At 42.5% G+C, this 20,050-nt stretch overlaps 1 protein-coding gene across 3 annotated transcripts in view; it reads right to left on the minus strand.

Moving 5' to 3' along the window:
- The window catches only part of ABCC2 (ATP binding cassette subfamily C member 2), a 72,102-nt gene that overhangs the window by 19,027 nt on the left and 33,025 nt on the right, over positions 1 to 20,050 (minus strand). For all 3 annotated transcript variants that reach the window (XM_027859415.1, XM_027859428.1, XM_027859421.1), the window contains 13 exons: positions 18,721 to 18,786; positions 16,419 to 16,556; positions 14,583 to 14,729; positions 13,079 to 13,163; positions 11,939 to 12,005; positions 10,039 to 10,165; positions 8,401 to 8,577; positions 6,639 to 6,806; positions 5,018 to 5,198; positions 3,469 to 3,598; positions 2,784 to 2,925; positions 1,824 to 2,043; positions 1,541 to 1,695 (listed from right to left, as the gene is read on the minus strand). In XM_027859415.1, coding sequence (XP_027715216.1) covers positions 1,541 to 1,695; positions 1,824 to 2,043; positions 2,784 to 2,925; positions 3,469 to 3,598; positions 5,018 to 5,198; positions 6,639 to 6,806; positions 8,401 to 8,577; positions 10,039 to 10,165; positions 11,939 to 12,005; positions 13,079 to 13,163; positions 14,583 to 14,729; positions 16,419 to 16,556; positions 18,721 to 18,786 — 1,803 coding nt within the window. The remainder of the gene's footprint in view (positions 1 to 1,540; positions 1,696 to 1,823; positions 2,044 to 2,783; positions 2,926 to 3,468; positions 3,599 to 5,017; positions 5,199 to 6,638; positions 6,807 to 8,400; positions 8,578 to 10,038; positions 10,166 to 11,938; positions 12,006 to 13,078; positions 13,164 to 14,582; positions 14,730 to 16,418; positions 16,557 to 18,720; positions 18,787 to 20,050) is intronic.

A 20,050-nucleotide genomic window follows, 5' to 3' on the forward strand; every position in this document is an offset into this window, starting at 1 on the left:
TCTCTCTCTCTCTCTCTCTCTCTCTCTCTCTCTCTCTCTCTCTCTCTCTCTCTCTCGACACAGCAGGTCTTATAAAATGTTTGTTAGATTGAATTGAATGAGCTTCTTGTGGGGATGGCACTCAAGTTGGCGTCAGACTTTCTGTGTGATCCTGAACAAGTAATTTACCCATTTTGGTCTGTTTCCCCATCTATAAAATGAGAAAGTTGGCACTAAAGAATCACTAAGGTCCCTGCCAGCTCTAAATCTATGATCTTATGAATGACCCTATCCCCAGAGGTGAATTCAGTCTGGTGCTAACTCAAAGCAGGCCCATTCAAATTGTGCTGCCCTCCAGAAGTCAGTGCTAGTTTGTCTTGCCCCTTGGTTATCCCTGTTTTACTACACTAGATATAGGCCTATTAAATTGGTTCCTAGATCAGACCAGGGTGGCTGGCCTAAGGCTAATAGTGTCCTGAGAGATCTCTGAACTGGGATTGGACCAGAGTCACACTGGCCCTGATCATATCAAAACCATATCTAGAAGTGGGCAGCAAAAAAGATTCTACTGGCAACCAATTTTATGTAGAACTATTAAGTATTGCTTTTTATGCCCTAAGGTAAGTGGCATTTAACATGCCCTCAAATCAGCCGTGGAGACAGAAACTCCAGATACCATTCCCATGAAGAGGAGAGACACTAAGATACTCCTAGGTGTATCTGCAGAAACCACTGTTTGAAAAAATGTAGAGTGGGGTGGTGTTGGGGAGGAGCTCATCTGTGATTTGGGAGTAAGGAGGAAGCTTCTGGAAGCCTCCTAGTTTAAATTATTTTTCTTGCTAACTAGTTTCTATGACACTGTGGGATTGTCCAGATAGAAATGTAACAAAATTTAAAGTTGTACAATCTTTTAAAATCATTGTTTTAAAATTTTGTCCCTTCTGAATATCAGCACTATGGCACAAAGTCCCAGTCTCCCCACCCAAGTTAAAGATTTGGTTCTATTTTTTTGTTCTATTGCTTAATAACTATTTATATCCTTTTATATATTTTTGTATGCATCTATGTTGTCGTCGCAATAGAATGTAACTTCTTTGACAACAGGGACTCTTTCATTTTTGTTTTGAACCTCCAGTGTTTAGCACAGTGTCTATCATATAGTAGGCACTTAAATGCTTGCTGGTTGATTGATGGAGATGAATTGTATCATGATCTAGTTGCTTGCTGCCTGAAGAGCATCTGGGATCTGGACCTTTCCCTGCAAGGGAAAAAGAACTCAAAACCTACCTACAATGATAACTTTCCCTTCTTTTCTCTCAAGCAAGTGAATAAAGCAAGCTGGCTAAACTAAGCCTATGCTAGGAAAGGACCCCTCTTGCCCCAACAGAAGAGCCTAAAGATTCCTGGTCTTGTTCCACAGCTGGGGCAAGGTTTTTCTCTACCTCTCCTCCACTGCTGTAAGAGATAGAGGTGTACAACATTAGTAAGGAGACTTCAACCTCAGACAGAAATACAGGGATCTTCAGATCTCAAAAATCCCAACTGCTTTTCAAGTACTCACATTGGCAAACCTGTTCACAATCCTGCCTGTGGGAGTTGTGTCAAAAAAGCTCATGGGCGCTCGAAGGATGTTGTCCAGCAGCTGTGTGTGCAGGCTTCGGGAGGCATGCCTGCTGCCAAAGGTGGACAGAAGACTTGCCAAAAGCACAAAGAAACCTAAAAGTGGTCATTGCTCCAGTCAGTGCCTTGCTCTGGGTGGAGAAAAGTTGCCCCAATCCTCTTCTCCAACCCCCAGACATGAAATGTTTTTTTTTTCTATTATAGAGAGGAGTCATTAGACCAACCTTGAGCAAATCCTAGAACTCCATAGATTGCAATTCTCAAGTCCCGCTGAGAGGTTGGATAAGTTTTATTCCTGTAAGTCTGGGAGTCACTGGTCCATGCACTGAGCCAGAAGTTGGATCCCATGAAAGCCGCAGAATTTCCCATGTAAGCAAGGAGGATAAAGGTGATAAACCACCATCCCATTGAATTCAGGTACTTCAGGAATATGGACATCTTCACCTAGAAAGCCCCCACACCATCATCATTATCATCATCATCATCATCATCATCATCATCATCATCATCACCATCATTATCACTATCACCACCATCACCACCACCACCACCACCACTACCATCATCATCAATAGGAGATCCCTTGATACCTTTGTGGTTAGGAGCTGCCTGTAATGACCCAACAACCTTGATGAGAAGAGAAGCTGGTAGCAAATTCTAGCAGCCATTTTCCCATGGTGCCTGAGCCTGGGTCAGGCCAATGGACAAATATCCATATGCCCATCAAGGTAAACACTCACCAGGTTGTGAGTGATCCCCTGGAGATAGTATGTGCACGTGGGGGGGGTACAGTGCAAAGGGAAGAGCAATGTTGTTTTCCAATAACATTAATTATATATATCACAATATATTAATATATCACAATATATCACAAACAAACCATATCAACCACAACATCAATTGGCTGAATATAATTCAGATGATGTTTGAAGCCCAGTAGTATTAACCCTCCTGAGCATCATCACTTTCTTACCTATACATTGTTTCTATGGAACTAACTGCTCCCCATAATGTTATTTCACCTGGCATTAGTTTGTTTTGTTTTGTTTTTTTGCAGGAACAATGAAACAATTAAGTAGGATATGCCTGTATACACACTAGGTCTCACCTATGCTTGTGGTTCTGAAATTCTGAGCTAAAAAATGATAATACTAACGCTGATGTTTGTTTGTTAGTTTGTTTACCTTTCCAGTTTCTACCACTTCTTTCTCAATTAGTTTCTGTCCTTTCACCACTTCTTCATTTTCTTTTTGCTTTGGCTTCATATTACCAACTTTTAGGGAATTTCGGAGGGACTTCTGACGTCTGTTGCTGTTAGACCTGGATCTGAAGGGGAGTAGAAAAAGACCATCCCTAGGTGTGCTGAAGGCAGCCTCACAAATCCTCTTTCTGCAAGCAGATGCTGCTCTTTCTAGTTGGGATCCATTCTGATCTACGCAGTCATTCTAGAAGGGCTGACATTTCAATCCTTACTGAAACACACACACACAAACACACACACACACACACACACACACACATGCCTAGTCCCCTCCTCAAGCCTTCCCCTGCCCCTCCATCCACTGAGGCAGAGAAAGATGGTGCAGTGGAAATGACACTGAACTTTGGCATCAAAGGACCTTAAATGGAATCCTATATCACTTACTACCCAGGTGACCTTGGCCAAGTCGCTTGAGTTCTCTGCCTCTCAGTTCCCTCATCTGTAAAACGAGACAATCATACTAGACGGCCTCTGAGGTCTCTTTTACTTCCACATCTAGGATACCTTGACACTAAGAGTCTAACAGCTCCTTTCTTTAGGCTAAATACCCAGGGTAAAATCAGAACACGGAAGCAGCAGGGTCTGCTGCTAAAGGACAGGTTCCCAACCTTCGACTGAGTGTTCGTTGAAAGCTATTCTCTCTTCTTAGGACCAAGGAGACCGCTTCATTAGGAATCTCTTCTACACTTGGTACTAATCCAAGGTCATCTTCATCTTCACTTTCACTCCCATCACCAACTAGAGAGAGACATAAGGATCATAGAAATAGAAGCAAAAAGAGGAAACAGCATTCCTATCTATAGAAACCATACCATTCCCCAGATCGATGCATGGAGAATCTCGATCTTACCCTTTACCCACATGCCAATAATCTCGCAAAGAGACCTCAGTTCTGGATATAGAACACCGTGATGTTTCAGGAGTTATCTGTACCTTTTGCCTAGAGTAGACTGGAAAATGGTGGGAATATTTCCTTTTCTAACCACTACTGCTCCACACATTCCGGGCCTTCACATGAAGCAGATAAAATCTGTTTCAGAGGGAGCTTGATGGCCCAGTGAATGGAATGCTGGATTTGGAGTCAGAAAGATCTGAGTTCGAATCCTGCCTCAGATAGTAGGTGTGTGACCCTGGGCAAGTCACTTAATCAGTTCCTACCTGAGACTCCTCATCTGTAAAATGGAGATAACAGTAGCACCTACCTCCCAGGGTTGAGACACGAGATATTTGTAAAGTGCTTCGCAAACCCTAAAGCATTATATAAATGCCAATGATTATATTGTTATTGTTGTTGTTCAACCATTTCAGTCATGTCTGATTCTTCATGACTCCATCTGAGGTTTTCTTGGCAAAGATACTGGAGTGTTTTTGCCACTTTCTTCTCCAGCTCATTTTACAAATGGAAACTGAGGCAAACAGGGTTAAGTGACTTGCCCAGGGTCACACAGCCAGGAAGTGTCTGAGGCCAAATTTGAACTCAGGAAGATGAGCCCAATATTCTCCTCCACGGCGGTCCCTAGCAGCCTCAGGTGCCAAATGGCAATGGCAGAAGGCGTTCTTACATCAATGGAATCATGGGGCTAGTCTCTGTCCCTATCATACCTAATAGCTCGTGGTTTGTGGATAATGTTGTTTCTCTTTTAATACAACCTGCTTACATGTTAAAGGGAATGAATAGTAAAGATGGACGGTGCCAAGGAGCGATTTTACTGGGTTTGGGGGTTAAGGCTCTAAGCCAATAGAAGTGTAGCATCCCTAACGAGTGGACTTATGTGCCAGGGATGCCTCTGAAGTGAAGGCCAGCAGGGTGTCACTCTTGAGGTTGAGTTGATAAGTGATGAACACACACACACACATATTTTGACATGTTCCATGAACAAAGCTTTTTTTTTTTTTTTAATGCTCTTCTATACACCGCCCTCCCATATATTTCATTCATTCATTCATTGTATCCCAGAGTTTCAGGGACTGAGTCTGAAGTCTGAGTTAGGGACTGAGTCTGGATAAATAATCTCCAAGCACCTTAATTAAAGGTGCTGGTGATCCACACCCAATTTTTAATAGGAACCTTAGCTCATGTATACAGAATAGTAAACCCCATGGCCCGATACTAACTCCCAGGTGCAGTTGTATCTTATGTGACATTCACTCCCATACCTGTGGCCTCTCCTTCCGAGCCGCCTTGCTTGGCATATAGCTTCAGATTCTTGGCAAACGTCGCCCTGTTAGCCAATAGAGCATTGTAGGATCCTTTCTCCACTACGGTGCCATTCGCCAAGACCACAATCTCATCCACTTGGGGAAGGAAATGAATGCCATGCGTCACCAAGAGGCGAGTCTGCAAAATGGAATCATTGGGTATCCCAAGTCCATCATCCGCTCCTGCTGGGGTGGGCTGTAAATATAATCTCCCTCCATCCCATAAAAGCGACCAAGGAAAGGAATGCCTTTGGAACTCACTCTGGCCCCAATCTGGGGGCCCCACTCTACCTCATTTCCTAACTTTTCTCAAGCCCATATTAATAATAATAATAATAATAATAATAATTCTATTCCACTCAAGAGACATAGTGGCACTAACATTTTGAGTTGTTTTGACCAGGTGAAACAATATCAATTTTTTGATTGGTGGGGGAAGGGGGGTACAATCTGTGACCTGAGGGTATACAAGGGGTGTCAAAGGTCTTGGTGCAGTTTAAAAGTTTAAAACTGCACCAAGACCTTTGGGGCACCCTATATAATGAAGCTAATAGGTCCGCAGAATGACCAGAGCCATGGAGCGCTAGCCAATGAAATCAAGCAACACAGGGTGCCTGATTTTGATACAGGGAATTTTATGTTAAGAGGACCCCAGAATAGTTCTGCATCACACAGAAAGGTGAAAAAGAGCATCGGCTCTGGTGACAGAGGACTTCAGCTCTGCCCCTTATTATCAATCAATCAAGAAGCATTTATTAAACACCTACTATTTGTAGGGCACTATGCTTGACTCTGGGTATACAAAGACAAAAAAGAGGAGCCCTCCTGCATCCAGGGAGCTTACATTCTTCTGGGGGACACAGTATGCATGTATATAAGAATACCCAAAGTGAATAAAAACTGATGTGGTGAGGGACAAGACATCAGTCACGGGGGATCAAGAATGCCTTCATGTGGAAGGTGGAACTTGAGCTGAGATTTGCAGGAACCAAAGCACTTTAAGAGGAGGGACTGAGGGACCTCTAGCACAAAGGCAGAGATGGGAGAGGAACAGAATGTGTTGTTCTTGTGGAAAGAAGCGTAACAGCAATTGCAGCCACTTACCGCTACTTTACACGGCACTTTGGAATTCACAAAACACACTTTTCATAACTGGGACACATGCTGCAGTCCCTTTTAAAGATGGAAGAAGGTAAGTGGTTTGCCCAAGGATGCTCAGATGAGAAGTGGCCACACGAATGTGAGACTCCCAGTTCAGTGTTGAACCTAGCTTTGAACTCAATGCAGTGCTATCTTGTCCTAAAGGACTCTGACTCTGACTCTGACACGCACTCTCTCTCTCTCTCTCTCTCTCTCTCTCTCTCTCTCTCTCTCTCTCTCTCTCTCTCTCTTTCTCCCTCTCTCCCTCTCCACCCCAAGGGAGGTAGCTGTGATTGACAAAGAAGCAGTGTGAGTTCATCAGGAGCAGAGGTGAATGATCTTCCATATGTGTATCCCTGGTACACAGTGGGTGCTATATAAATGCTTGATGATGGACGCGTGGGTAGGCTGCCGCAGCTGCCTCCCTTGACATTCTTACCTTGTCTTTCAGTAGCCCATTCGGGCCAATGACTTTGTTGAAAAGATGCTTCCCTACGTGAGAGTCTACAGCTGAGAGTGGGTCATCCAAAATATAGATGTCCGAGCTGTTGTAGACCGCTCTGGCTAGGCTGATGCGCTGTTTCTGCCCTCCACTGAGGTTTATGCCCTAAAAAAAAAAGAAAAAAAAAGCATTTCAGTTCATCCCACTTCTTAGGCACAAGAGAGCTAAGAATAATAATAATAGCTCACATTTGCCGTTCAGTCATTTCAGTCATGTCTAACTCTTCGTGACCCCATTTAGAGTTTTCTTGGCAAAGATAGTGGAATGGTTTTCTATTTCCTTCTCTAGCTCATTTTACAGATGAGCAACTGAGGCAGACTGGGTGAAGTGACTTGCCCAGGGTCACACAGCTAGTAAGTGTCTGAGGATGGATTTGAACTCAGGAAGATGAGTCTTCCTGATTCCCAGCCGAGTGCTCTATGCACTGCACCAACTAGCTTCTCCAGCTCACATTTAAGTACCTGCTTTAAAGTTTACAAATTGTTTTACCTGCATGATCTCATTTGATTCCCACCATGTGCTCTGGGAGTTAGGTGTTATTATTATTATCACTTCACAAATGAGGAAATTGAGGCTTGGAGAGACTGAATAACTTGCCCAGGGTCATGTAGCTAATAAGTGTCTGAGGCTGCATTTGAACTCAGGTCTTCCTGACTCCAGGTCTGGTGCTCTAACCACTGTGCCATTTAGCTGCCCCTTATAGACAATCATTTAGTTGCTCTTTTTTGTGGAGTCCTTACCATCTGGTTTCTCCAGCCTTCTTTTATCTTCAGAATTTCTTCACTATGGACCTCACACAGTAATGCTGTGCTCATGTAGCCCCCCCCCCAAATCAATACAGACCAAAAACACTGTGAGTCACTCGGACGGGGTGAAGAAGAAGACTTCTAGCTTGGGGTTAGAAGTCCAGAGGCCTCCATTACCCTCACCCTCCTAAGGAAGGCAATATAGCATAGTGGAAAGAGCATCAAAATAAGAGCCAGAAGACTTTGGTTCAGGTCTTGACTGCCGCTTACTAACTGGGTGACCTTGGGCGAGTCATTTAACTCCAAAGAACCTCAGTTTATTCATCTGTAAAATGGAGGTGAAGGCAGGCGGTGTAAGGTGGAAAATATTAACACTGGTGCCCAACTCAGGTTGTCATGAGGCACAGACGAGGTGATGTAGGTAGAATACTCTGCACTTTTAAAATACTCATTACTGTTATTACTATTATTATTATTTTTTTTGGCGCTAGGCAATGGGGTTAAGTGACTTGCCCAGAGTCACACAGCTAGTAAGTGTCAAGTGTCTGAGGCCAGATTTGAACTCAGGTCCACCTGACTCCAGGGCTGGTACCATCCACTGAGCCACCTAGCTGCCCTGGCATATTATTATTATTATTATTATTATTATTATTATTATTATTATTACTACTAGTGAATACCATGCTAGAATGCATGGCAGAATGGTGCAGTGGAGAGATGGCTGGAGCCATGCAATTTGGATTCAAATCCTGATTGGACCATTTAATACCTTTGTAGCCTTTAGCAAATCACTTCATCTCTCTGGACCCCACTTTCCTCATCTATGAAATGGGGGTGTGTGTGGATTGGATGACCTCCAAGTTCCCTTTCCCTAAATCTATGATCCTATGACTTCTAAGGACCCTCCCAGCTCTCTGATTCTCGGACCCCAAATCACTTTGAGCTCCAAGTACCTTCTCTCCAATTTCAGTGAGGTCTCCTGCAGGCAGTATTTTCAAATCGGGGAGGAGAGCACAGGCCTCTAGAATCTGCTGGTATCTCTTTTCATCCAATGGGGATCCAAACAGAATGTTGTCTCTTAGGGTGCCATTCTGGATCCATGACTGCTGAGGGACGTAGGCTATGGAGCCCTGGATGGAAAAAGAGAAGATCATGTTGACAATTACAGTTCTAAACACAATGAAAATGAAGGAGCAAAGAGGATAAGATAAGAAAAGAATGATGTTTCTAGTGCTTTAATTTTGAGAAACAGAGATAGGAAGAGGCCACTTGGGCACCCAGTATCTAGAAGCATGGCCAGCACCCACTGCACTGACCATGGAGACATTCACCATTTGATAGTCCATATCTTTTTGGAATTTTGTCTTCCCTGTGTGATCCTCAAGGATAAAGAACAGGAAGATTTGGGGCTCAGGAGGTGAGGGCACAGGGCACATATCTGTAGATACCCAGGTCCTAGTCAACCCTGAATGATTAGGACGAACACAGATATGCCATTGATGGAGGAGGTAAAAAGAACTGCAGCAAAGAGGTAGAAATTAGGTGCCAGAGAATAACATCTGGGATAGCATAGAACTGCTTTGCATACTTCTCAAAAAGAAGATCTGTTTAGAATTGTACCTCACAATAGGGCCATTTAGTGGCAGAATAGGATTGCTCTGAGAATATGACATTTTTGGATAGTCATATGTAACCCTTGGCTCAAAGGGCCAGTATATATGTCAGCTTCTTCCCAGAGTCTTTCTGTCCTTTTAGGAACCGGAGGAGAGTCTGGAATGAGATAAATTCTCTCAAAGCTGGAAGTCAGAAGACCAGGATCTCTCTACTATATAGCTTTCACCAACTCCTCCCTTGCAGGCACAAAGCACTGAGTAATCCATCTTCATCAATGAAGCACTTAGCATAGTGCCTGGCACATAATAGGCACTAAGTAAGTGTTTACTGAATGAATGAATGAATGAAGCTAATCTTATACAAAGGGCCCTTTGACTCAAGGATTACCCATATCCAAACTAACATAATCTAGGAGTAGAATCTGACCTAGTTGGACTGACTGGATTTTGAAGGAGGAGCCTAGACATAGAACGGAAAGGGCAGCCTTTTCAGTCACAATGAGCATGTTTCCAAACATAGGAAGAGGCATTCATTACCCTCATTGCCATGGCATCCTAAGTATCATGGTGCCTTTCTGTCTGCCTTGCAGCTGAAACCTCCCATATATGTGATCTCTCCTCCATTACAGTGGGAGAGCCTTGAGAGCAGGGACAGTCATACTTTTCTACTTGTATCTTTATCACTTTACACAGTACTTTGCCTATAGTAAAAGGTTAATAAATATCATTCATTCATTCATTCATTCATCTCTAGTCCGAGAACAATCCAGAGCTGATGTTATAACTAGGCTTTTACCTCCAGCACATGTTTTCAAATGAGAAAAAAGGGCTAACTGTGACTTCCAGTTTTCAGACCCAAAATGTCTTAATTTCATTAAGAAATTTAATTTTTCAGTTTCCTTAAGACATTGATTCCTGCCTCTACGATCAAATGTCAGAGGTGCATCATCCAGCTTTGTGACTGAAGTTTCCCCTCACCTTGATATTGATGTGCCCATGGATGGGTTCCATTTCGCCCAACATGGCTGCCATTAGAGAGGATTTCCCAGAGCCAACAGCCCCTACCACAGCTACCAGTTGGCCTGTCTTAACGTCCAGAGTCACGCTGAAAGAGAAAAGAGGCCATTTAGGGGAACAAAGGAGGGAGGGAGAGAGACAGAGTTAGACAGAGACAGAGGGACAGAGACATAGAAATAAAGAGACAGAGAGAATCATAGAGAGGCCAAAGCCCAGAGTCTTCAAGGGGAGTCTGGCATGGGGACATCCTTATTCTTCAAAGCTGGAGACTTAGTTTCTCCCTCCATCATTTCTACCAGAGCTATGCCCAACTATTCAATTCAGCACGCTTTTATTAAATACTTACTAAGGATGTGCACGGGAAGAGGCATCCTAGGCCATGGAGAAAGAGCCAGACTTAGAGTCATGCAGACCCAGGATCAAGTCCTGTCTCTGACACATACAGGCCCTGTGACACTGGGCAAGTCATTGAATTTCTCAGGACCCCAGGCAACATTCTAAAAACTATAAATTGCAGGGAAATTGCCAATCTGCATTGGTAAAAGGAATTTTGTCACAGGTTCAGTCCAAAAAATAAAAGGAAAAAAAGACTTAAGATACTGTGCCGGGCAAGGGGGATACGAAAATGAAAATTAAATAGTCCTTGCCCTCAGGGAACTTACATTCTATTCAAGGAAGGCACCCAACATGTTTTCATGAATTCCTGCATTCTAGACAAGACAAATTTCTTAACCCTCCACTTTCCAACACATTTAGAACCATAGGCAATGTCTTCCAGTCTCTTCCAGTCTATAACACAGTTACTAGTCAGGAACAAGGAGGAGCAAAAGAGTCTCAATCCCCACTCTCATTGAGCCAACCCCCAGTCTACCACTTTTCCCATGCATACCTCATAGCTCTAACCATATTTCATTTACACAAATACAGAAATGCACACACACATATTAAGTAAACACACCAATTTACACACACACACACACACACACACACACCCCTTTTCTCTGCCATAGTCATCAAAGCCTCTACCTTATGTCCTCCTAGTCAAAAATTGGTACAGGAGAAGTTGGGATCTAGCATCATATATTTAGAGATTATCTGATCCAATCTCATTTTACAAAAGGCCTGGAAAGATTAATTGACTTGTAAGTGGTAAAGATGGAAGTCAATCTCGCTTCCTCTGATTTCTAAATCCAGTACTCTTTCTAATGTACCCAAGAAATCTAAGACATGGTAACCCATCAACGGATCTCTTTGTTCAGAAAAAAATATGATCTGAATGCCTTCTCCACGACTATCTGTTTCAGAGGAGTTGCTGATCTGCTTTGGTAGAGCTCAGCTCTCTATGGCAATTGGGATGAGGAATCTAGCATAAAAGAAAGGGACTTTTAAACTTGAAAGCAAATTTAATTTTTAGTTTTAAGATCAATGCCCTGTTCTGGAAGTCTTTGTGTTCCACTGGCATTGGCTTTGATAACCCAGAATTCCTCTAAATAATGAAGAAGCTTCAGAGTAGGACTTTAGCAGAGAATATTCCAGTAAAGACAGAATTAAAGACTGTGGTGAGTCTGAGTCAGATCTGTATAGTTCAATACCAATCATACAGTCAAAGGGAAAAGAGATTTCAGTTATTTGGTGCTATCAAATTCTTCCAAACTTTTATCTTGAGGAATTCATCTGACCATGAATCTGTAGCTTTTTTTCTCCCCCTCCTCTATCTTAGAAAAATCTTCTGTCACATGGATTTTTCTGTCTGTTTCACTCAGAGAACTTATACAGAAAAAAGCTTCATTTTAAGGCTCTGAGATCCGTGGCAACAGCAAAGAGAACTCTCCAGAAAATGGCAGAGGAGTTGACTACTCACTTTTGGACAGCTGGCTCGATACTTCGGTCCCAGGTAAAGGAGGCCTCGTGGAACTGAATAGCTTTGCCTGTTGAGAGAAATGTAAGCTCTTTCAGCTAGAGACAAGACAGAACATGTGCCCAGGTCTATCGTTTGAACTGCCCCTCAGTTTCTATTCCAACAAGGTGAATCCCCCTTGTCCCAGACTATGTATTTTTAGAGACTGGTTCCTGCCACAAAAGGAAGTATATAAAAGCTACTAGGATGAGACCAGGATTGGCTCAGGTCTTTGCTATTGTGGGTGTCTCAGACCCTATCCAGTTTCCTTGGCTGGAGTCTTGCTACCCAGACTATCTCCCCCAATACCAGCCATGATCTTTTAAGTCCTTCCTTAGTAGCTAGTTTTGATCAGTCATTGCCTGCCTCTGACCTTCATTTCTTAAAGGCTCCTCCCTCTTCAGAATGCTCTTCTGCTCTTGCTCCTGCTAATGTCCACTCTCCAAACTGCCTTGTGGTTATTCACTTTATATTTATGCTGTTTACACTGTCTATGTGCTTGTCTCCGATATTTGAATAGAAGCACAATGAGAGTAGAGATGGTCTCATCCTTTGTACTCTCATCCCCAGCACCTAGGACAATGCCTGGCTCGTAGTAGGCACTTAATAGATGCTTGTGGATTGATGGATGGCTGGTCTTCACTGCTCTGATTTCCAGTTTCTAGACCCTTCTGAAGATCTGCCTACATCGATACTTCTCCTTTATCTGCATTCATGTCAGTTCTCCTGGCCCCACTTCACTCTGTGCTCATGATTACTATGGTGGCATACCTAACATATGGGGGCCCAGGTTGCATGTTAAATTCATGGATGGCCTATGGCTACAATACATGTCCCTTTATTCTCAGTCCAGTAATTTATCCTCTAGGTCTGTGATGCCCCAGTGGTTGCTCAATATACCATATGGTATATATACTTTTAATATTTAAATATAAAATCGTTTTGTTTTGAGAATTTGGTGACACCCACCCTACTCATTTCTCCTTGCTCCCCTCAATGGGAAAATTATAACTACTATGGAGATGCAAAAATAGGTTTAGGAATCACTGCCCTGCATGCTACTGGTGGGTAAACTTGACCCAGTTTCCAAAAGCCATCATTTACCAGAAGGGACATCTTGTCCAATATTGGATGTATCCAAATTATCTCCAGTCAAGTACTTTTCCAGACGCTCAGTGGAAACACTAACCTACAAGAAAGTACAAAGTATTCTTAAGAATTAAAAGCCACCCAACAAACCTGGGCTCCTCAGTGTTGATGCTCCCTGGTGGTGCCTCACTTATGGAAGTTATGCCTCCAACATCCCCATATGATACAATATAAGATATCTTCCTTCTCTGTGTGTCACTGAGTTTCCTACCTATGGTAGGACCCTCTGACACAACAGAAAGGGATGAAATGTGGAAGAAGTCACTGAAAGTATTCGTGGTTGTGGAGGCTGGAGACTTCTATGGAAGAGGTCACAAAAACTGAGAGAGGAGACTCTTTAACTCACTAGGAGCATCACAGGAACATTTCAAACCCCAGGGGGAAGAATAAGTGGTCAAGTCAAGAAGTGCTCGTACATCAAAGAGAACATTTGTACCTGATACTTTCCAGTGACACAGGTACAATAGATATTATCTCCATTTTACAGATAGTGTAGCTAAGGCTCCGAACTATTAAGTGACTTGACAAAAGTCATACCAGACAGCTCTAGAAGACCAATAAGCCCCTAGAATGGCAGCGTTGTTGGGAAAGGCCCCTTGTCTACCTGGAAAATCACCAAAGTATTCTCAGAACACCCAATGCTTTGAGCAAATAACTTCATCCCTCTAGGCCTTGGTTTCTTCATCTATAAATTGGGGAATTAGGAGAGGAAGCTCTCTAAACCCCCTTCGAATTCTATTATCCTATGTTCTGCTCTATATGATGGGTCATTCTCAGTCCCTTTGAAATTATAGACCCATGCTATAAACCTCATCATAGTATGCTCTTAGCAGCAAGGTAAAATAGTGGAGTCAGGATGACCTGAGTTTGAATCCTGCCTCAGACACTTATTAGCTGTTTGATCCTGGGAAAATCACTTAATCTTTTTCAGCCTCAGTTTCTTAGTCTGTAAAACTGAAATCATAATAGCCTCTACCTTATCGGGATATAATGAAAATCAAATAATATAACATATGCAAAATGCTTTGTATACCTTAAAGGACTGAGCGGTAATCATCATCATCATTATTATTATTAACATTATCATTACTACTACTATTTCTACTCCTACTCATTACTATTATCATTATCATTATTCCTCTTACTATTGCTACTACTCATTGCTATTATTATTATCATTACTACTAACTACTACTATACATTATTATTATCATTATCATTACTAGTACTATTTCTACTTCTACTCATTACTATTATCATTATCATTACTCCTCTTACTACTGCTACCACTCATTACTACTATCCTTATCATTACTACTACACATTATAATTATCATTATTATTACTATACTACTACACATTATTATTATTATCATTATTATTTCTACTACTACTACCACTACTCATTATTATTATTATTATCATTATAATTACTACTGTTGCTGCTGCTGCCACTTACCTGGAGTAGGGTACTAATCAACATTGGGATCATGGCCAGGGGGAAACGGAGTAGGTTAAACAGAGTGATAGAAGTGAAGGCTTTTTGTGCATCCAAAACATTATTCTCATCCACCAGGACATAGACAGTAAAAGTGACCACTGATACCTGAGAATCATAAGGTCATAGAGAAAATTGAATCTGGCCCTCAAATACATACTCTCAAAACATATCATTTGGGGGTCAATCAATTAATGAGCACTTATTGAGCACCTACCCCAACCCTCTCAGCTGAGATTCTTGCCTCATATATTAAGGAAAAAAGTGAGGTCATTTGCCATGAACTACTTCTCCTTTCCACCTCCTCATCTCACATCACTTAAATACCTTCTGACATGATCTCCCCCATTACCTCTGTCTCACAAGATGAAATAGCCTTGCTTCTTACCAAGGCAAAACCCTTTACCAGCACAAACAACCTCATTCCATCCCATTTCCTCCAATAGATTGCCCTTTCTGTCATCACCACCCTTTCATTTATCTTCAGTCTCTCCCTGTCTATTGCACAGTGCCTGGAACACAGTGGGTGCCTAATAAATGTTTATTACCTGTGCCAGGCACTAGGCTGGGGTGCTGGGGATTCAAAGACAAAAATGAAGCAGTCCCTGGTCTCAAAGAGCTTATATTTTAAAGCTCCCGGTGGCAGTACTTTATGTCTTCTCCCTGAAGCAGGTTCCTTCCATTTCCCACATGGGTGCCTCCATCGTAGGTGATCCAGGCAAAGCCCAGTTACACATATAAACATTCAAAAGCTGAAGTATGATTTTAAAAGGACTATTGGTTTGTTAGGGGAAATTTGGGCAGCTGTGGCTTTTTAAGTAAAAGGTGAGTCACTCAGAGTCATGAGGCTCTGGTTTAAGCCGCGGAACACCAGGAGAAGGGATGCAGGTGCAGGTGCAGGTGCGGGCAGAGCGAAAAAAGAATCAGACCAAAAAACACCCTAGGGATGAAGGGAAGGGGCTGAACGAAAGCTGAACAAAAGCAGGTAGGAGCAGCGCGGAGATGGAAGGCTTCAGCCGAGTGACTCCTGATTGGTCAGAGAGAACTAACTTTATTGGCCCAGAGCTCCAGTGATATCTATTGCCCCTCAGCGCCCCCTGGAGTTGGAGAAAGGTGAAACTTTTCATAAGGGTTTGTTGCTCTCTGCTGCTGCCCCTGGCTGAAGGCAGAAAGGGAAAGGGGGCTTTGTAGCTGTTTTGGTTACACAGGCGAGGGTGTGTTGCTCTCTGATCGGCTCACACCAAAAATTTAATAAGAGGCTTTCACCCGTATGCAGTATAGTCAGGGTGTGCTGGAACCAGCCCATATGAGTGGATTGTTAATTTTCTGTGTGCGCATCTGCAAATATTGTTGATTGTCTAGACTTGAGAGTGATGGAGAAAATATTAACAATTAAGATTAAACTTAAAAGTGTGTCTGGTGTACTCTTCCCATGCCTCCCCCCCAGCTGATTGTTAAACATTTTTACCAGTACACCCCTGAATATACCCTACTTTGCCTGTAGGCCCCACTGCATCCCATTTGCTACATATTGATGGGCCTCATCAGAGAAAACTATACCCAGGGTATTAGAGACTGTTTTTGTTTTTTCTTTGTATCCCCAGCCCTTAGCTCGGTGCCTGGCACATAGTAAACCTTTAATAAATGTCCGTTGATTGACTGACTGTCATGTCATGACATGGACGGAACCCAGAACTTTGTGGGGGTGGGGCTGGGGCAGTCGACTCTCTCCAGGAAATTGCCCCAAGGTACCAAAAACACTCATTTCACTGACCCCACTTGTTCCCTCACACTCACCAGAACAGGGACCAGGCTGAAGATGAATACAACAAAGGACTGCAACACAGCAAATGACCGCAAGTTCTTCAACTCCGTCTTCCGAATCCCCTGGATCTGCTCTATAAATGAAGGCTCCCAGGCAAAGTATTTCAGGATCTAGCAATGTCAGAGGGCCACTGAATTTTAGAGCTGAAAGGAAACTTGGGGGTCCACTAGTCCAAAAGCCTTATCTTACAGATTAGGAGGGGTAAGATGAAGTGACTTGTCCAAAGCTATGCAGCAAATTAAGGCCAGATTTCCCGATTCCTAGTTCTTTGCCTTTTCCAGGATACGTTTCTGGTCACCCACACATACACTTTGGAAAGTATTGCCCATCGGGATCTCAGGACAGAATCTCTTGGGCAAAAGTTAGAATAAGATTTCTACAGTGAAATGGAAAGCTTTGGGAGAGAAGCATTTGAGCTGTGCATCATGTCAATGCAAGGAACCGCAAGATCAAGAATGCAAGTCTTTGAGTAAGTTCAAAAGCTGAGAGGGCAGTACTTCGACATTTCAAGAGCCTAGGATTTTGCTGTATGAATAGTCCCTCCAAAAATGTAGATCGCAGCTTCAACATAACTTATTAGATGGTCTTCAAGAGTAACAGTGGCTGAAGAATTCATCACTCTGGTGACAAGCAGGTGATGAAACTCTCTGAACTAAGCTAAACTGGTCCTCAGACAACAGCAGTCCATCTCCAGGTCCCTACTCAAAGTCTTTCCAGCTTGGCAGTGACTGCCAGAACTCTCATTCCACCAACACGGCCTTGGAAAACCCTAGGTCACCATTACACCACAAAGGGCCATTGGAGGATGGATAACTTTAATGGAGGAATAAGGGGCAGTAAGATATGGAAAATGAGATTCTGTAGGGTGTCAGCTGGACCATGACACTCAGCAGGACAAAGGGATCAGATCTCTGAATTGTTCATGAGTCAGGAAGCTTAAGTATGTCATTACAGGTTCAGTGGATTTTTAGTCACATACTTATAAGAGTATTAGGGATTTTTTTTTTCTTTTCAAAGCAACTTTCTCTTGGGCTCAGGGAGAGTAACTGATCTTTACAGCTGAGAATAGGAAACCCACCATCATGGGGTGGTATGAATGAAAAAGGCTGTGGGTCTGGGAGAATAGCTTGCATGCTCTTATTTAAAACCATTCAACCAAGCCACTTTAAATACTGTCTACCACTTTCTTTCTCTCTTAGGAAAACAAAAATCACACTTCTTAATTACGTAAACAATTATGTCAGGCAGTGTTTGTGAACTACTCCGAAGCCAATTTTGGGTGGGGGAGGGGAAACAAGATTCTTCCTACAAGTTCCAGGGCCCTGATTTCATTTCCAACTTGGAACAACCTCCGGCCATCATGAAATAGTCTGTGGAAAAGATTCAGCTTGGTATTTGCTTAATATTTGCCAGAGGTAGCAGACCTGGGCAGTATTAGCTCATACAAAAATGTCCGTCGTGTTCAAGTTTTAAAGCCGTTTCAGGATCTTATGTTGCTCCCCTCTGATGGGCCATCGTGTAAGTGAATTCTCCCTTTCCCCATCCTTTAGCCACCCCTTTATTATTAAAAGAAATTTTTGTTTTATTTGTCTCTTCCCCTCTTGGATTTTAACTTTCCCAAAAAGGTGCTTTGGTTAAACATGTTAGGGATCCAAAAATAGCCTTATTGATCAAATTGACCCAAGTTCAAATAGTGTTAGAAATTCTTTTGTATAAAAAAACAAAGAGAAAAAAAAATCTTGGTATGACTTTGAACCTTGAAGTATGGTTTTATGTATTTATTTGGTCAGTTTTAAACTCTATAAAAACCACAGCATATGCTGGAGGAGGCCTAGCACAGGACAAGGAAAGGGAAGGGGACCCTGCTGGTTGGGGGTGGGGGCTTTGGGTGGGTGGGCTCCCCATGTGCTGTTTCCAGTCTTTCTGAGCCCACATGAAGTCCAGCTGGTGACATGCTGCGTCTCCCCTTGTCCCGTTACTCTTTCTCATGTGTGCTGTATGTGTTAATATTGCTCAGATTGTGGAAAAACTATATAGTTCGTTTTGGACTCTCACAAACCTTGCCTGCTTTTCACAAGTGTTACAACTGAAATATTTACCAAACTGTTTTCATAATCCTGGAGAAGGCTGCTTTTTTGAATTTGTGCTATTGACACTCCTTACTGTATAAATATAATTTATCATTTGTGTCATAAAAAAAGAAAGTCAGGAAGCTAATGAATGCCTATGATCACACTGGGGGGGGGGGAGGCGGCCCCAGGCTCTGCTTCTCACCTTTATCCCGCTGAGAACCTCATTCATGAGCTTCAGACGCTTGTCCTTGTTCTTCATGTTATCAACCTGCCAGGGGGGAAGGAATATATGTATGTATGTATGTATAAGTATATATATATATATATCATATACATTCACACCTATGTGTATATATGCACATACATATATACAAGTATATGTGTGTCTATATATACATACACACATGTATTTATATATGAGGCAGCTAGGTGGCTCAGTGGATAGAGCACTGGGCCTGGTGTCAGGAAGACCTGAGTTCAAATCCAGCCTAAGACACTTACTAGCTGTGTGACCCTGGGCAAGTCATTTAACCTCTGCCTTAATCCACTGGAGGAGGAAATGGCAAACCATTCCCGTATCCTTGCCAAGAAAACCCCATGGACAGCATTGGCACACTATAGTCCACAAGGTCACAAAAAGTAGGACACAAATGAACAACTGAGTAACAACAAATATTACTTATAAACATCCACGTATGCATGTACATGTTGAAAATGTATTGTGTGCATCTATACACACATGCATACAGATACACATATGTATATTGCATGTGTGTATATCCCACTTCAGATCCTGTCCCCTTCCATCTTCTCTAGAAGATCTCCTCTGCTATCATCCTTGACTTCTCTAATCTTCTATTTCTCCCTATCCACAAGCATGTCCACTCTCCCTTATCCATAAAAAATACCTGTGCTACATCCTACATTCACAATAGCTACCATCATGTATCTCTCCCACCTCTCCTTAGTTAAATCTCTTGAAAAAAGTTATCTACACTCAATGCATCTATTTTTTCCTCTCTCTTTTAAACCTTCTGCCATCTGGCTTTTAACCTCATTGTTCAAGTGGAACTGCTTTTTCCAAAGTTGCCAAGTTCTGACAAATTGAAAGGTCTTTTCTCAGTCCTCGCCCTTCTTGATCTCTGTGCAGCACTTGAAACCATGAACCACCTTCTTCTCCTGGATATTCTCTCTTCTCTGGATTTTCCTGGACTCTGCTCTCTCTCTCTCTTGGTTTTCCTGCTATGAGTCTGATCACTTATTCTCAGTCCCTTTTGCTGGACTTTCCACTATGTCATTCCTACTCACTGTGGGTGTGCCACACAGCTTTGCCCGGGGCCCTCTTCTCTTCTCTATTTATATTCTCTCATTTGGTGATTTCATCAGTTAGAAAGAATTCAAGGAACATTTCAATATCAACTTATTCCCAGATCTATATATTCAGCCCTAGACTCTTTCCTGAGACCCAGTCTGAATTAGCAACTGCCTACTGAACATTTCAAACTGGTTGTACTCTGGCATCTCAAACTCAA

The sequence above is a fragment of the Vombatus ursinus genome, unplaced genomic scaffold (assembly GCF_900497805.2).
Source record: "Vombatus ursinus unplaced genomic scaffold, bare-nosed wombat genome assembly UNPS02000749.1, whole genome shotgun sequence".
In the NCBI taxonomy this organism is placed as follows: domain Eukaryota; kingdom Metazoa; phylum Chordata; class Mammalia; order Diprotodontia; family Vombatidae; genus Vombatus; species Vombatus ursinus.